The 18389-nt window shown below is 43.1% G+C and overlaps 1 protein-coding gene and 1 pseudogene across 2 annotated transcripts; both read right to left on the bottom strand.

Annotated features, from left to right (window-relative positions):
- Nucleotides 1–6552: 6552 nt before the first annotated feature.
- LOC311060561 (DCN1-like protein 2) lies at nt 6553–7291 on the bottom strand (annotated as a pseudogene). The gene has a single exon. The product of its transcript is annotated as a DCN1-like protein 2 (transcript).
- A 9908-nt stretch (nt 7292–17199) lies between these two features.
- Nucleotides 17200–17976, bottom strand: LOC311060030 (DCN1-like protein 2; the record flags this gene model as incomplete). The annotated part of the gene is made up of 1 exon (XM_084078153.1): nt 17200–17976. The coding sequence occupies one exon, from the start codon at nt 17974–17976 to the stop codon at nt 17200–17202; it is 777 nt and encodes a 258-aa protein (XP_083934279.1).
- Between the last annotated feature and the right edge of the window lie 413 nt (nt 17977–18389).

Here is an 18389-nt window from a genome sequence, read left to right as displayed (position 1 = left end):
TGGAACTCTCTCCCCATGGAGATTCGCCAGACGCCAACACTGGACTCTTTCAAGTCCGCACTGAAGAGACACTTATTTACTTAGGCTTTTGGCAATTAATTTGTTTATTTTGTGTACTATAAAGCGTCCTTGGGTTTCAGAGCTATATAAATTCAAGTTATTATTTTTATTATTATTATTGTTATTATTATGTTATGACATCCAAATGGAAATGGAAAGTTGTGTTCTACAGATTTCAGTCATGTCCTTCTATTATATCGACTTTGTATCCTGATATTATCGTACCGTGAGTTTTCGATATCGTTACATGCTTAATGTGTATGTATTATTTTTCTAGATGCATATGTAGCAGAGTGGCTCAGAGCTCCTGCATGATGAGCCAAAAGCCTAATATCTCCCTTGGCCAAGGGGGCATTTCCCTTTAGGCTAGCGGTTAATATGTTGGCTTTCCACGTGAGAGATCAGGGTTTGAATCCTTAATAGACACAGTTCCCTTTCACTGAATGGTTTAAGGGCCAAAATAGAGTTCTGATCTTGAGCGGCAAGAAACATGTAGCACAGACACACACCAAAACTCTGAACCTGGGTTAATATGTTGGCTTTCCACGTGGGAAAGCCAACATATTAACCGGAAAGCTTAGCCACAGCATCATTCCTTCTTTTTGGCCGTAGCATTTTGTTCTTGGTCGCTAGGACCCCACCCTACTGCGCATCTCCATATATGGCCATATCAGTTGGATCACCGGTGCAACGTAGCTGTGATGTAGCTGATCGGGCCTAGATGTGAGGGCCGCAAAGCGGCCCGAACCTCTAGTCATATCGTACTCACACCATTATTTATAAGTGTTACGTGGGTTCAGAGTTTTGGTGTGTGTCTGTGCTACATGTTTCTTGCCGCTCAAGATCAGAACTCTATTTTGACCCTTAAACCATTCAGTGAAAGGGAACTGTGTCTATTAAAGGAGTGAGTTATTTTGGTTCCAACTTATGTAAGTTGTCTGTGTTCTTTATTGCATTATACAGTTACTCATTTTGTTACTTGTAGGTGCATTTCTTTAGTGATTCATTATTTGTGGTTTTGTTGTCAATTATTGTGTTTAGTTTATTGATAAATCCTTGTTTTATGCAATCTTGGTCATCATTTTCCTTTTTCCTCCTGACCTTTTGTAACACTTTATGGTACACCCCTCATCCCCCTGTTCTAACTTTAGACAGTAATCTTCCTCCTCTCCTATATTTGACAGGGTTTCATACGCTTACCATGACAAAGACTGACAAAGAGTTGTTGACTCAAAATGCGTTGCCTGAGTTGTCTGCATGTTTTTAAGCCCTTTACTTAAGCACGTGTGTGTGTGCGCGTGTGTGTGTGTGTGTGTGTGTGTGTGTGTGTGTGTGTGTGCGCGTGCGTGCATGCGTGCGCGTGTGTGTGTGTGTGTGCGTGTGTGTGCGCACGCGCGAGCGCCTATATAAGCGCTGAGATGCACTTTTTGCATTATACTGTGATGGTCTCCCTCCTCGTCTGTTTTGCTTTATTAGTATATACATTTAAAAAGTAAAAAATGTAATTGCATCCTGCACATAACCGTTCAAGTCAAGCACCAGAGAAGAGGATTTAAAGATGTATTTTTGGGGCGGTGTAGCCGCCCCCTATAAGTGAGTTTTGGACACCGACCAAAAAAATGGTGTACCCCCTAACCCTTCCATTGTTAATGCAAATCGATACTTTTTTTATATCAGCCAATCACATTACAGCTAGTGTCATCACCACTAACTGTAATGTGATTGGCTGACTTTGCAAATTCAGGACTGTGATTGGCTAGCGAAACACATGACACATGTGCAGCCCTATGAATAGCAGTATGGACTTTAAAAAAAAGTCATTTATCCTTTTTTTAAAGTGAGTCATGTTGTGATGACCACACACCGCCCACTTCACACTGGGTGTGATTTTTATTTTTGTAACTAATCACTGACATTTTCATTTGCCCCTTTTTCTCTTTTAAGCAAATATCACACTGTTATTAGTGTTATGCTGACAGCTCTTTCAGTCGATTATATAACTTGTCTCTGGTTTGCATTGTTAAGACGACCGAGGATAATGATTTGTGTAACTTATCGAGACAATGAATCGCAATCTCAACATTCAAGTATCTGTGATGCCAGCCTCAGTTGTCAGGATATCTGGCGTAAATGTGGCTGCCTGGTGGGCGGGGCAAATTGACACGTACGTCACCAAGGAGGGGACAGATGCATTTCCTCGTGATACGTTAAATTAATTTATATGAATAAATAAAACACCTACACTTCAATTCTGATAGGGCCATGGAAATGTGTCTGTGTATGTGTATATGCGTATGTATCTACTGTATATATCTATCTGTCTGTCTGTCGGTTCTACTTAAAAAAATCACACCCTGTGTGAAGGTAGCGGCGCCTCATCGATATGTGTTTATAATGTGTTTATAGCCACGTGTCACGTGAAGCTTGACCAATCACTTTGTTGACGTACCTGACCAATCAGAACGTTGACGTACGCACACGGACAAAGTCAGGTATAGAGCAGGATCCGCGGCTAGCGCCGCTAAAAAGAATAACGTGAGTATACAATCAAACGAGCAAGCACCCGTCCACCTGCTCTCATTTTGCTGTAGCTCATCTCTGTCTTCTGCAGGTCACAGCCCGGTTCCTGATACATGGTTTGGAATCGCCCACAAGTCGTCGGCTTTGAAAATAACTATTATAAAAATATATATCAGATTGACCCACTGTTTTTGCCTTGTGAAAGTTGTACTTTGATGTTGTCAGACATGAAAGAAATATTATATTATCATATCTTTTGTAAGCTTGTTCTTCACAATTGCATCATTTCAAAATGGGCCGTTTTTTAACATTGAAATGTAATTTCTGAGCTCAGCTATGCCAATCACGCTGGTGTGCCTTCAGATTAACTAGTGTCTGAAGCTCTTGTTACACTGCGTACAATAGAAGGTTCTCTCCAGTGTGAAAAACAAGGTGGGCTCGCAACTCACTTTCAAATGCTACAGTACAAGTTTTTATTCTCGGCAGCCGTACTGAATTTGGAGCATTTAAAAGTGAGTTGCCGAGCTCATGATTCTATTTTTACAGTTTAGCTCAGCACCAAAAAAACAGAGGACGTGCGTTATTTCTACTTTGAACGTTTCTCTCCAGTGTGGACAAACCTGTGTTTGCCCAGGCCAGCTAGCTGACTGAAGCTCCTGTCACACTCCGTACAATGGAAAGGTTTTTCTCCAGTGTGCATGCGCTGGTGTGCCTTCTTGGGGCCTAGCTGACTGAAGCTCTTGTCACAATGTGAACAGTGGAGAGGCTTCTGGTGTCTGTGCTGGTGTCTGCTCAGGGCACCTAGCTCACTGAAACTCTTGAGGCACTGTGTAGGCTACATTGGAAAGGTTTCTCCCTGGTGTGGATACGCTGGTGTCTTTTCAGGTCACTTAACCGGACGAAATGTTTGTCACACTGATTGCAGTGGAACGGTCTTTCTCTGTCGTGGACAGGCTGGTGTGTCTTAGGTTGCTCTAACTGACTGAAACTGTTGTCGCACTGTTTAGATGCTCCTCACACTCCTCTAAATAGAACTGATCACACAAATCACAGATAATGTGGTCGCCCGCTGCAGCTTCCCGTTCTGTGTCATCTTTTGTTGAATGTGTCGTGTGGTCTGCTTCTGTATGAGCATCAGACAGATGAATAGTCCACTCCTCATGTTGGGACGCTTTCCTGGCCATGTCGTCGTCATCTCTCGTCATAAAATCCGGAGGCACAGACGTCAGACCTACGGAGAGTTTAAATAAATACTTTTTCATGATGTTCAGACAAATGTTTCTGTCACTGTCGGCCAACTGGTTCCACTCTGTGTAAGAAAAATAAGTCCTCAGGTCTTCAAAGACACCCTTTTCGCCTGAATAACTAATTTTAACTGGTTTGCACACGTCTTATCCTCTCAAACTCTTAATTAATTTGGTTGTGTCAGAGAAGGGGTCTCTATCCTGTGTCTCTTGATCCCAATTTACATCTGAGCACAGTTGAAATAGATGTTGAAATAGATGTCTAAATGGTGTCTTCAACACTTTTTAACATAGACTGAGCAGAGCTCTAGTCTGACATAACACACACAACACAAACCATTGCCGTGCAGCCCACCATTGCAGTTCGTCTAATGTAGTGATTCTCAACCTGTGGGCCGGGGCTCACTGGTGGGCCGTGAGGCTATTTATTGCAAGCGGGCCCCCAAATAATTGGCAAAATACTATGATTTTAAACATTAATATAAAACAAATGATGTACAGAAGAATGTCACAGTATTTCTTTCTTTCTTTAGAAGCCGGATGGCTGCCATGATAAGTGTATGAGTACTGTAGTTACTGTTAGCAGGGAGTAATAATATGACGGGGATATTTCACTTTCAAACATGTTTGGGGTCATTTTAACGTCTACTCTGGCTTTTGTGAGCACCCCAGACAGTTTTTAAGTAGCTTGATTCGGTATTGAGATATTTGATATCCATTTTATCGGACACGCCTCAATGTCATATCTGTTTACAAATACAGACCCTCCCCCCCCCATCATGCAGGAGAGACACACAGACAGACAGACAGACAGACAGACAGACAGACAGACAGACAGACAGACAGAAACTAAAACGTGGCAGCCGGGTGGCATGGGCATGCATTATGGACACGTCTCCAACAAGGATGGCACTAAGGGGACAGAGACATTTCTGTGACATGTCTTATTCATTCATATTCAAGTATTCCAGTCATGACAAACCTTTAGCTACAAGGTGATAATAATAATAACAATATTCTTTATTTGTATAGCACATTTCAAAACAATGTTCACAGAAGAATTCAATACACATGAGATAAACTAGATAATCTAGAATGCGGTTTCAAAATGGACCCTTTCAGATCTGTAACTCTGAGACTGTAGAAATGGAAATATTTGGTTCCATTTGCACACTCTCAGAGTTACAGACCCGTAAGGGTATGTTTGGACCCCTGGTGGGCCTTGGACCTGGCATTGAGAAACAGTGATCCAGAACATAAAACGTGTCAATCAGTGGGCAGCTGGTGGTAGAGTTGTCGAGTGCGAGACAATTCTTCACATGGATATGAGAAGAAAAACAGCCAATGTGCTGGTCGGTTTAAACTTTACACACTGGAAAAAAAGAAGAAAAAATAACAGAACTAAAAATGGACCAACGCAGAACCACACTGAAAAAGTTTGAAGTGACAATGCAACACGGCGGTAATCAGTCCAGAGCCAGGCTTTTCTACCTGTACACAGAACTCCCTAACTCTACAAAGTGCAACTGTGGGGTTCTATGTCATGACACTAGGCATCACTGACAGGCTTTCTGACACTTTTTCAACTTTTATTCTCCTGGAGCTAAAAATACATAAACACGGATTCTATGGCTACAGTATCTTACAACTGACAATATCTGAATGTGAACTTTTAATGTGGATCATCAACTGATCTTTTTCCACCTTACAATGAAACCAAATTAGATCTTTACAAGTCAAGAGCAGCAGCGGTTCCAAGACATCACCAGACAAGAATACTAGACACCCTGGCAGTCAAATGGCAGCAAAAAAACAAACAAAACAAAACGAGATGTGATCTAATAACGGCGTGACTTCCATGTGGATCTCTGGATGTGAGAATTATGAACTGAACAAAATATTATAGATAATTCACACAGGAAACAAAAATTGCAATAGGTAAACAATATTCTGGATTTACTTCCTTGGCCTATTGGCAGCATGCACGAGAGATGTGGCGATATCAGTCCACACATACGCAAACATACTGTGCACAGACCCTCTAATAGACGGATCACCCCCATTGTGCAGCGCCATAAAACACCCTCACCGGTCCCTCTCCAACAATAGTCTCTCATTCAGTTGACAGTCTCACAACCTACATAAAGGCTTATTGACAAGTAGTCTAATTTCAGCACGAACTGACTGCGATTCACTCCCATCATTAAACGTGGCAGTGGCTCAGGAGGTACAGCGGCCGCTTGGGAACCGGAAGGTTCACAGTTCGATCCTGGGCTCCCCCAGAGTTAGTGTCGAAGTGTCCTTGAGCAAGACGCTGAACCCCTAATTGCCCCCGAACAGCAGGTTGCTGCCTTGCATGGTATCCTCCGCCATCGGTGTATGAATGTGTGAATCTAATGCACAATCATTGTAAAGCGCCTTGGATAAAGGCGCTACATAAATCCACCATTTACCATTTATGTATGTTAGATTAATGTTAGTTATTTCAAACAATATTAACAATATACAGTATGCAACAAAAAATGTGTGGAGGGAGGTCCTTGGGCCTACTGGCATCATGCACAAGAAAGTTCACAGATTTGTCCAGTGGTTTGCGAGATTAGCCCCGGATAAAAACAGACAGGCCCATTGTGTAGATGGCTCACCTCTACAGGGCCACGTTGTATAAATCAGATTAGAGATGGGAGAAAGACAAAAACTGCACCTCTAACTTGGAGCTCGGGCAGGACTATATGGCTTTGCACTTCCCCTCCATCACAATCGGCCTAGCAAACTCGACAAAGTCGTCTATGAGGACAGGCCACGCTCCTTCCCCGTCATAGTTTGACATGTCATTTGCTATCACATTGCCAAAGTCCAGAAGCAGGTTCCAGGTGTCCTTAGTAATCGACCGCTTGTGATGTTCCAATAGAAAGCGGTTCCAGAGGTCTAAGAACTTGAATCGACCGGTCAGAACCAGTTTCCAGTAATCCACAGCCATCTCGAGGTCTAAGCCCTTCTGGCCCGGGTTCTTGGCAAAGCTGAAGGTGAACTGGTAGAAGTCCTTAAACTTCGCCGGGTCTTTCAGGTCCTGCTCCAGTTTGGGGAGGATCGCCTTCAGCTTCTTGGCAGTGTCACAGCCTAGCTCGCTCATGCCGTCCATGAACTCTTTCCTGCCGAACTCGCACTGCGTGGCGGCTCGGAACTTCCAAGCCACCACCAGAACGCTCAAGCTGGCTGGGTTCAGGGCGAGGTCATCACAGAACTGCTGGATCCCATCAATGCCTATCTTGTTCTCGTCCTGGGGGTCTTTGTATCTGTTGTAGAGCTGTTCCAGCTTCTTGCGATCCACATTGTTTCTCATGGACTCTTTATAATAGAGGTCTGGGTTGTGGATGTAGTTGTCTGTAGTAACGTGTAGTTTCCAGTCAGTCTGTGTCAGGCAGTACACGGCTGTCCTCTAACCCTGCCGGCGTGAAAGACATGAACTGCCTAAACCTATTCTTTGGCAATGACTTCAGCTTATGAATGTTACGTTTTGACTATCGTGTATGCAATTAATTCAGTCAAGGGGAAATGGAGAGTGCTTTAATAGTATCATTACTCATGTCATGTAATGTATGTCTGTATGCATATAGGCATACAGAACCTTATATAGGCTGACTACAGCTTGGGTCAGATTTCACACAGAACACAAACCGTTGCCATAAATACTCAACAACGCAGATTTGTGCAGGTGCCCTTGCAGCTCATCAAATGCCTAACGGAAAGCTAACTGTTAGCTACACGGTACATCACTGCGGGAGGCATGCGATAATCCGACAGACCTTTTCTCCGACTATGTGGCATCCGCGTGCGGTTAGGGTTAGGGTGCGGGTTTGGTTCGGGTTTAGTATTGAAACGTCGGAGCGCTGCGCTGTCGGAGGAATGCGCTGTCGGACCATCACTGCTAGCGCCGCTGTTCCGTGTCAGAATTAAGAAGCCAGCATGGTGGTTTACAGTGGAAGTAGGAAGGATTCCTGGTTAATACCATTGAGGCACAGTATATAAGTTTAGTTTAGTTTTATTAGCACATTGTAATTGTAATTGTAAATAGAAACTACATATCAAAAAAAAAGTTATTGTGCAAGTAAAGGAAGAAGCCAATAGGCTTATTTAGAATCCTTTCCTTAATACAGTAGAAGAGACAATTAAAGAAATACACTACAAGTTCAATAAGAACAATACAAAATAATTAAGCTTACAAGGGGACCAGCAGTGCGATAAAGAAATGTAAATACACAGAATGAAAAAGACAGAAGAACTAATGAGTAAGGCTTCACATCTGAACTAAATCATTTAGACTACAGTGAGGAAGAAATAAGATATATTTTTTCTTAAATATTGGCGAGGATAGTGATGACTTTAGTGATGTGTCTATACAGTTCCACAACTGAGGGCCTAGTTATTCTATTTATAGTGGCTCATAGGAATAGACTACGTGACAACCAGGAATAGTTTGGTGACCACCGCAGAGACGGGTGACAGCCGGAATGTAGATGGCATCCGGGAGCAGTATGGGTTGGCGTCCCAGCCTGTGTCGTCCGTGAGGAAGAAGCCCAAAAATCCACGGTGAGGCTTTTAAGGAGGGCCATTCAAGCAAGCCGCAAGGGGAGCCTGCAGTACCACCACGACCCAAGAAACCATTACGCCAGAATGAAATGTTTGGAGCGGGGGAGTCTGGTGCAACGCTCAGGTCCTGGACCTGGTGAGACGGAGGAGGAGCCCGGCCAGGAGGCCATCCACAGAGCCCAGCTCTCCACATGTCCACATACCAGAGCCTCTCTTCTCCCTCAGTCCCGAGTGGCACTGTCTTGCCCTAAGAGGACTGACCGTGGGTAGCTACCTGGGACGTAAATCGGGGCTTGATCAACCCCGGCTGGGTCACCTGGGCGAGGGTATATGTTGCGAGACCCGAAACACCTGTTGACCCCAGGCTACAACAACACTGATGATACGTCCCAGGTGCATCCATGTGATGTTATTTCGTTATGAAGTACGACAAAAGGGTAACTTAAAGTCATTAAAGACCTGGAGAGGGAAAGAAAATACCTGCCCACTCATTTCAATGTAAGTTGCTCACCCAGTGTGTATTCCCTCGGAAGTACACCCTCCTTCTGGATTTGGTTATCATCTTGATGACAAAGAGCATGCGCATTAGGGCATGAGACCTAGAAGCATGCACCCTTTGCAGACCTGGGCGATTGGTTAATACTGACTGACAAACACTGGTCCAAAATCTACACTCCTTGAGCTCAACCAGTGAGTGTCAACCAGTGTAATTTTTCACAGATGTTGAGATGCAGATTACACTAGAAAGAAATTTCCTACGAAAATTTAAGTGTGCCTACGTTGGCTGGGGGTTTTGTCGCCGTGGTACCGCGAAACGGTGTAAAAAGTAATGCGGTAAGTGGGCCGGTCGTCCCGCACGTTTTGATGTATACATTGGCGGGGCCGTGTCAACCGTGTGGGAGGAGTAGCATTTTGATCCCCTCGGGCGGCCAAAAAAGTAAAGAAAAGAACAGCAAAATAATGTTTATAAAATTCATAAAAAATAAACCGAAAGTCAAAAAAGGAAAATTAAAAAACTGAAAAATTTAAGGTGAAAATGAGCATCTGAAACAACATTTGAATTTTTTTTAATAATTTTTAAAAATATATAAACAATTACTTAAATGGGTTTGAGTGCTTGTTTCACCCACTTCTGAAGGTCTGACGCAAAAAGTGCCCATTTGTACTATTGTTTGCAGTCCCCCATTTAGTGGGGGTGGGCGAAGTTTCGGAGCATTTCGGGCACTTTTCCAAACCGGAAGTGATATATCCACTTCCTGTTGTGACGGTTGTGTTCGCATACCCAAATTTAGGGGGGGTAGGCGAAATTTCAGATCATTTTGGGCACTTTTCAAACCGGAAGTGAAGAGGTCCAAGTCCGGGTTGGACCATCGAGTTGCATACCCTTCAAAAAGTGTTTTGGTGAAAAAAAAAAAAATTAGAAAAAAAAAAGTTCGTAAAAAAAAAATAAGAAAAAAAAAAAAATGTTGAAAAAAAAAAAAAAAATCGGAAAAAAAAAAGTTCGTAAAAAAATAAAGTCCATGACAAAGTTTGGGGGCGGTACCATGCTGCAAACAGAAGTTACGGCCATTTAAAGCTCGGCCAATAGGAAGGCAGAGGGGGCGGAGCTTCAACACACGAAGCTCATTGGTGGTTAAAGCTGCCACATGGATTATAGCAGGAGCCCTAGAGTCTCTGGGTGGTTTCCCCCCCTCCCCGTAACCGTTAACATGGGAGTGAATGGGGGAGTGAGGATGATGATGGTTAACATGGGTGTGAATGGGGGATGATGATGAAGAGTAAGTCAAGTGAGAACTAGAAAGAAATTTCCTACGAAAATTTAAGTGTGCCTGCGTTGGCTGGGGGTTTTGTCGCCGTGGTACCGCGAAACGGTGTAAAAAGTAATGCGGTAAGTGGGCCGGTCGTCCCGCACGTTTTGATGTATACATTGGCGGGGTCGTGTTAACCGTGTGGGAGGAGTAGCATTTTTATCCCCTCGGGCGGCCAAAAAAGTAAAGATAAAAACAGCAAAATATTTTTTCAAAAATTAATAAAAAATGAACGGAAAGTCAAAAAAGGAAAATTAAAAAACAGAAAAATGGAAAGTAAAAATGAGCATCTAAAACAAGATTTTAAAAAAATGTAATAATTTTTAGAAATATATAAACAATTACTTAAATGGGTTTGAGTGCTTGTTTCACCCACTTCTGAAGGTCTGACGCAAAAAGTGCCCATTATACTATTGTTTGCAGTCCCCCATTTAGGGGGGGTAGGCAAAGTTTGGGAGCATTTCGGGAAATGTTCAGAAACCGGAAGTGAATACATGGTTTGAGTGCTTGTTTCGCCCACTTCTGAAGGTCTGACGCAAAAAGTGGCAAATATACAATTGTTCGCAGTCCCTCATTTAGGGGGGGTAGGCGAAGTTTGGGAGCATTCTGGGCACTTTTCAAAACCGGAAGTGATAAATCCACTTCCTGTTGTGACGGTTGTGTTCGCAGAACCCAATTTAGGGGGGGTAGGCGAAGTTTCAGAGCATTTTGGCCACTTTTCAAAGCGGAAGTGAAGAGGTCCAAGTCCGGGTTGGACCATCGAGTTGCATACCCTTCAAAAAGTGTTTTGGTGTAAAAAAAAAAAAAAATCGAAAAAAAAAATTAAGAAAAAAAAAAATTTGTCGGAAAAAAAAAAAATTTGGAAAAAAAAAAAGTTCGTAAAAAAATAAAGTCCATGACAAAGTTTGGGGGCGGTACCATGCTGCAAACAGAAGTTACGGCCATTTAAAGCTCGGCCAATAGGAAGGCAGAGGGGGCGGAGCTTCAACACACGAAGCTCATTGGTGGTTACAGCTGCCACATGGATTATAGCAGGAGCCCTAGAGTCTCTGGGTGGTTTCCCCCCCTCCCTGTAACCGTTAACATGGGAGTGAATGGGGGAGTGAGGATGATGATGGTTAACATGGGTGTGAATGGAGGATGATGATGAAGAGTAAGTCAAGTCAGAATGAGTGTGAATTTGGGACTGAAAAGGGGGCGCGGCTACATGTTTTTGCTAATAACGTGGGCGTGGTAACGCGAAACGGCGAAAAAAGTAATGCGGTAAGTGGGGCGGTCGTCCCGCACGTTTTGATATATACATTGCGACTAACGAGTAAACCGTGTGGGAGGAGAAGCGTTTTGCGCGGTACGTGCGGCCAAAAGGGGCGGAGTTTCGAGGTTTTTTGCTAATAACGTCGCCATGGTAACGCGTGACGGAAAATCATTTCCGAGCACACGATTCCCGACCAAGCCGCACGTTTTGATGTATATATTGTTGCGGTAGTGTAAACCGTGCGGCCTGTACGGACGGACGAACTTTTGCGGCGTGAAATATTATGGATTAATAAATCTGGCGGATCTCAACAAGTGTGCCCTTGCCATTAACATGGCAGGCACACTTAATGAGTCTGAATTTGGGACTGAAAGGGGGCGCGGCTACATGTTTTTGCTAATAACGTGGGCGTGGTAACGCGAAACGGCGAAAAAAGTAATGCGGTAAGTGGGACGGTCGTCCCGCACGTTTTGATATATACATTGCGACTAACGAGTAAACCGTGTGGGAGGAGAAGCGTTTTGCGCGGTACGTGCGGCCAAAAGGGGCGGAGTTTCGCTGTTTTTTGCTAATAACGTCGCCATGGTAACTCGTAACGGAAATTAATTTCCGAGCACACTATTCCCGGCCAAGCCGCACGTTTTGATATATATATTGCGGCGGTAGTGTAAACCGTGCGGCCTGTACGGACGACCGAATTTTGGTGCGTTAAATATTATGGATTAATAAATCCGGCGGATCTCAATAAGTGTGCCTCTACCATTAACATGGTAGGCACACTTAATTATAAATCATTGGAAATCTGCACACATTGTCCTCTGCATAAAGTTGTTATTTTTTTGTCGATTATCTAAATGATTATCATCCTGTCTCCAAATCACCCTTTAATAATAATATTCAAGTCCATTTAACGGGTTCCATATACTGTACAGTACCCACGTGTTTTTTTGCTCTTTTAGTTGTCTATTACATTGGAAATTGTATGATTTATTATTACGGGGCCAGGCTTCCAGCATGGACCCGTTTTGTTATTGGCATTATTCCGTTTCTTCTTCTTCTGCCACTTTTCGCAGTTCTGGCTGAACCGTGCTGTCGCTTTTTACGAAACTCGGCCATATGATAGATGGTCATGAAAAACGATCAAGAAATAATTCTCACAATCTTTCGTCAAAAGGTGGCGCTATAGCACTCAATTGAAAAATGCCAACTTTGAACAGGTACAACTCATGCCCTATTTGACCTACAGCCATGAAACTTCAATACACATATGCGTCTCCTCATGCTGAACAACTTTCACACTCTGACTTTTGACCTCTGACCTTTAGATCTCCCACCATTTTGAATTATATGAAAAACATTTAAAACCTATCTCCTCCTGGGATTTTTGAGCAATCTGCACGAAACGTTTTACACATGAACTTTGGACCTATGCCGACAAACGTTTGCAGCGGATTTTCCATAAGTGAAAAAATGAAGCTTTAATGAGCCAATGAATATTGCAGTTTTATGACAATTATTCATCTGCCCCTAACACATACATGCAGACTTACCATTCTTTGAAACTTTGCAAAAATGTAAAGGGCCATTCCAAATATCACTGAAACCAATCTTACTCCAATTGGTCAAACGGGGGCGCTATGGCAATTTTTTGAAAATGCAAACTTTAAACAGGCAAAAGTCATGCCTCGTTTGGCCGACAGCCATTAGACCTGCTTACACATGTGCCTTGACTAATGAGGAACACATCTATCACGTTGACCAGTAAGCACCGCCCTTAGATTGTCGGCAATCTTGAGCAGTTTGAAAAACACTTAAACCCAGGATTTTTCAGCTATTTGCGTGAAACTGTATGATCAGTGTGATCTCTTTTTTCAGAGGTTTGTCTGTTGGTCCAATAGCGTCCCGCTTAAGTGTATGTCTCACAACCTCAAGGTCACAGGTTCCAGCCTCACTTGGTGCAGACTTCATCTAAGTTGCATTTCACACAACATGACTATCAATGAATACATCTGCAATTGTTAAAGATAACATGAAATACTTAATTGAGTGTTTTTTACATACTTCATTGTGAAAATAGCTGATCTACAATCTCACAACTTTTCAGATAGCAATGAGAGTGTTTTTTCAATGTATAACATAATTCATTGTGAAAATAGCCGATGTACAATCTGACAACTTTTAATGGTTTGTGAGCTTGTAGATCGGCTACTTTCACTAGTTTTGCTTCTGAGGAGATGTACAATTTCTTCATTGGTAAATGGTTTGTGAACGAGTGATCTTAGTGTTAGTGAAACAGGGGCTTGGGTCATGACAGAAGGCAAGAGTTTGTGATCCTCAACAGACAATATCAGCCTGGACAAAGCTATAGCACTATAGGTAGTGTTGCAGCTACCTAAGAGTGCCTCACGACAGCAAGGTTGCCGGTTCAAGCCTCACTTGATGCAGATTCATTTAAGTTGAATTGCAAAAAATATGACTCAATCTATTCCGTTTCCATAGCTCTCTCTCTTCAATCTATTCCGTTTCCATGTCTTTCTCTTCAATCTATTCAGTTTCCATGTCTGTCTCTTCAATCTATTCCGTGTGTGTGTGTCTCTCTCTCTCTCTCTCTCTCTCTCTCTCTCTCTCTCTCTCTCTCTCTCTCTCTCTCTCTCTCTCTCTCTCTCTCTCTCTCTCTCTCTCTCTCTCTCTCTCTCTCTCTCTCTCTCTCTCTCTCTCTCTCTCTCTCTCTCTCTCTCTCTGAGGGGCGGCCATAGCTGAGTGGTTAGTGAGCCCGCCTAGGGAGCCAGAGGCTCTGGTTGCCCCAGGTACGATTCCAGGCCAGATCAGCAAATGTGTCGATGAAATGAAATTTGTCCCTGAGCAAGACTCTTAACCCCTAATTGCTCACAGGCTCTCATTGGAAACAAGACCGCAAGGACTTTCATGAACTGACCTGTTAAAGGAATTATCATTTCTCTTTCTCTCTCCTGGCCCCGTATTATCGCTGCTTGCAGCTATATTTTATTTTATTTTTCTGTATGTCTTTTCTACGCACCCCACCAAGTCAATAATTATTGTTTTACGCTTCCGTGAAGCATAAAACACAGTCAACACAATTGTCAATCAATCAATCAAATCAATAAACCAATCAACACATTTTAAAGATCGAAGGATTGCATTTTATTGTTCTTTGATTGACATTGGTTTAGCCTCAACTTGTCTTTTTGAGAATAAAGTTTTGAACAGTGGTTGGATTGTGCCGAAATCTTGACCAAAACTGCATCATAGGGATGCTCATACGTCATAGAAGACTGACATCATAGACGGATCCCACATGGAGCCACAGCACACTGTTATTAGGTCCAGTCTTGTTTACTTTTTAAAACTTCTTTAATACTGGAAGTCAACGGAGGATGGAAACATCCTCAATATTATATAGTATACTAGAAAGTACTGTTCCTGAAGAAACAGTGTGGGATCGCTAAGATGATGTCATTACAGAGACATGATGACGTCATTAGAGTACCATACACGATGACATCACTGACTGACCATTTCTCCATTGAAATGAATGGGTATGAAGGGCGGTGTAACAGAGAGGACCTCTGTTACAAATGTTGCGCATATATTGTGAACCCAAGTTGATTTAATTGCACAAAGTACTGTATTAGCACTTTAGTAATTTGCACAGCGTATCTTGCACAGTCATTATTTTATTGTTGAATACATTGATTTGTTCCCTGATGACTGAGATGGCCACTCAGCCAACGAGTTCCACCTGGGGAGAAGGTGTTGACAATCATGATGGGCAAGTGTAATGTGTGTTATAGGTGCAATGGAGACTCGGTGCAATATGGTTGAGGTGCAATATAAGTTTTATTGTTAAGGTCTGATTGAATACCTAACAATTGCCTGTGTGTTTCAGCATGATTGGGCTGGACCATATTAGGATAGCTGGGGGGGTTATGATGTGGTGGTGTGAATGGTAAATGATGTTGTAGTGTGAAGAAGGAATTATTGAATAACCTGTGTAGTTAATGAGACTTGTAATACTTGTGTTTTAAGGCTATTTATGTACATGTATTTATGTTTCGTTAGATATTTATAATGTCTTAGAACAACCCTGTGAATGGTGCAGTAATGGTATAGTCCAGACTGATTAGCTTCAGCTGGGTATAAAAAGCAGCTGCCATTTCATCAGAGAGCAGACTGTGACCACCACCAGGATTGAGTGATTCAGCTAAATGTCTTGGTATGTTTTGATCTGTGTTGGTGAAACAAATACACCTTCGGGTTACATCCTACAAGTGCCTCTGTACATCCTTCCAGCCGCTAAGACGGTCCTCTTCACAGGCGGAATAATAATAATAATAATAAATAGTGAAGATAACATGGGATCACTAAAGCGATCCCACAATGATCGCTAAAGCGATCCCACAATAAATAGACAAAAATATTTTTTGCTCCTTTATACTCAGCACCTTTAATAAAAGACTGTATTTTTGTCCTATATACCCAACACCTTTAATAATAGACTAGGTATTTTTGTCCTATATATACTCATTACCTTTAACAAAGAGGCTTATTGCACTTGCCCGAGCTGATTGCTCGGGCAAGTGTTTCCTACCATGTTTGTTGTGTCCCGCTCCTGTGACGCACCAGGACCGGCCTTGACTTGGCTGAGGCGCGATGGAATTCCCTTTCTTCTCAATGGAAGAGGGATTTGACTGAAACTTTGCCCAGATATGGGGATGACGGACATCATAATACTTGATGTCATAGACAGGCCACACGGAAGCCACACCATTATTAGACCTCGTCTTGTTCAGCCCTAATGCAGTGAGGGTGAACGTAAGTACTGTAAGTGATATTTACTAAAATTACTGTACTTAAGTAGCCAACACTTTTCAGGTACTTTTACTTCCACACGTTTTCCATTTTCACAGCGTGGCTGTGTCTTTTTTTTCTTTTTCACCACTGACTGAATGTGATTGTGTTGAACCATACATTCAACAACCTTTTAAGTGTAAATACAGTACATTACTGTTTTTATGCCTTGGCTATAGCTCTAGAAGCGTTTTTTTGTTTGTCTGGGGTTGATCTCGCAAAATACTGGTTCATTGCCAGATTGTTTTTGTGCATGCTGCCGGTAGGCCAAGAAAGTGCCTCCATGCATTTTTAAAAATATATTCTGTATTTATTAAATATAATATATACGTATACACTTTTTTGGGCCCAAGTGTCTTACTCTTTATCATTGACGACCGATAACGCTGGCCACGTGAAGTCTGAGAGCGACATGAGAGCAACGCCACTGAACCCATTGTGGTTCCTCCTGATCTTGTCACTGCTTAATGCAAGTAGGAAAAAAAGCATGCAGAATTTAACAGCAATTCGCAATTTCCAACATAAGAGGACATACCAAAACCTTATCATGTGCAGAAAACACACGTTCTGGTGGTTTCATCCCTTCTTCACTACCAGACCGGGGGTAGCAGCTCTAAGCCATCACACTTGCTCAGCGAGGAATATTGTATACGCCCTCCCTGCCAGTCAAATTGTAGGCAAAGGGGGGGAAAAAAAGAAACGGATAGGGCTGTTCCAGGTCAATCCCCAACGACCCGGTCTCTCATTGAATTGGCAGGACAATCCTAGGGGCTTATTGACAAGTAGTAGCCTATTCCCCAAAGAAATGGGAGAAACACTAAAACTAAACCCCTAGCTTGGAGCCAGGGCAGGACTACTTGGTTTTGCTCTTGCCCCCTGTCACAATTGGCCGAGCAAACTCTACAAAGTCGTCTATGAGGACAGGCCATGATGACCCCTCAACTTCATAGTTTGACATGTCATTTGCTATCATATTGACAAAGTCCAGAAGCAGGTTCCAGGTGTCCCGAGGAATCGGTCGCTTGTGATGATCCAGTACAAAGCGATTCCATAGGTCTAAGAACTTGAAGCGACCAGTCAGAACCAGTTTCCAGTAGTCCACAGCCATCTTTGAGTCTAAGCCCTTCTGGCCTGGGGTCTTGGCAAAGCCAAAGGTGAATTGGTAGAAGTCCTTGAACTTGTCTTTGTCTCTTAGTTCCTGCTCCAGTTTGGGGAGGCTCGCCTTCAGCTTTGTGGGAGTGTCACAGCCTAGCTCATTCATGCCTTCCATGAACTCTTTCCTGCTGAACTCGCACTGCGTGGCAGCTCGGAACTTCCAGGCCACCACCAGAACGCTCATGCTGGTTGGGTCCAGGGCGAGGTCGTCAAAGAACCTCTTGACCCCATGAACGTCTATCTTGTTCTCATCCTCCTTGTCTTTGTATTTGTTGTAGAGATGTTCGAGTGTCGAGGCGTGCAGGGTTTTCTTGGATTGTTTGAAGTTGTTTGGGTTTTGGAAGTAGCTGTCTGCGGCAAGATCTACTTTCCAGCCACTCTGTGTCAGGCTGAGGATGGCTGCCGTCTCCCCTGCCTGCGTGACGGACATGAATTCCCGAACTTTGTCCTTCTGCCCGGACTTCAGGTTACGCATTCTAGGTGCACTGCTCATTTCGGTTGATGTCTGATTGCTTTTTGCGATACGCATTACGACTAAGGCATACTGCGCTTTATATTAGCTGACCAGAGCTCTGGTCTGACATCACACACAACACAAACCATTGCCATGGATGCCTAACAGTGCCGATTTGCACAAGCTGAATCTCTCTGTTGATTTCCCATGATGCACTTTGGTGTCAGGAAGCAAATATCCTTACACCTGAATGTTGTTATTTAACTATGGGAGTCATTGGGGGATTATGAGGTGGGCCTTTAAGTGTAGCTTTGTGTCATGGTGTTCATTTGGTGATTTATGTTGACTGGTCCGTACCCAGGGATGTGTGCAGTCAAAGTATTAACAGACTTTGGGTTGTGTGCTGTGCTGTACAGCAATAGTCCCAAACTTTT

This window comes from Gymnoscopelus microlampas, assembly GCF_963454915.1.
Source record: "Gymnoscopelus microlampas genome assembly, chromosome: 14".
Taxonomy (NCBI): Eukaryota; Metazoa; Chordata; class Actinopteri; order Myctophiformes; family Myctophidae; genus Gymnoscopelus; species Gymnoscopelus microlampas.
This window is presented reverse-complemented; position numbering and strand designations above follow the sequence as displayed.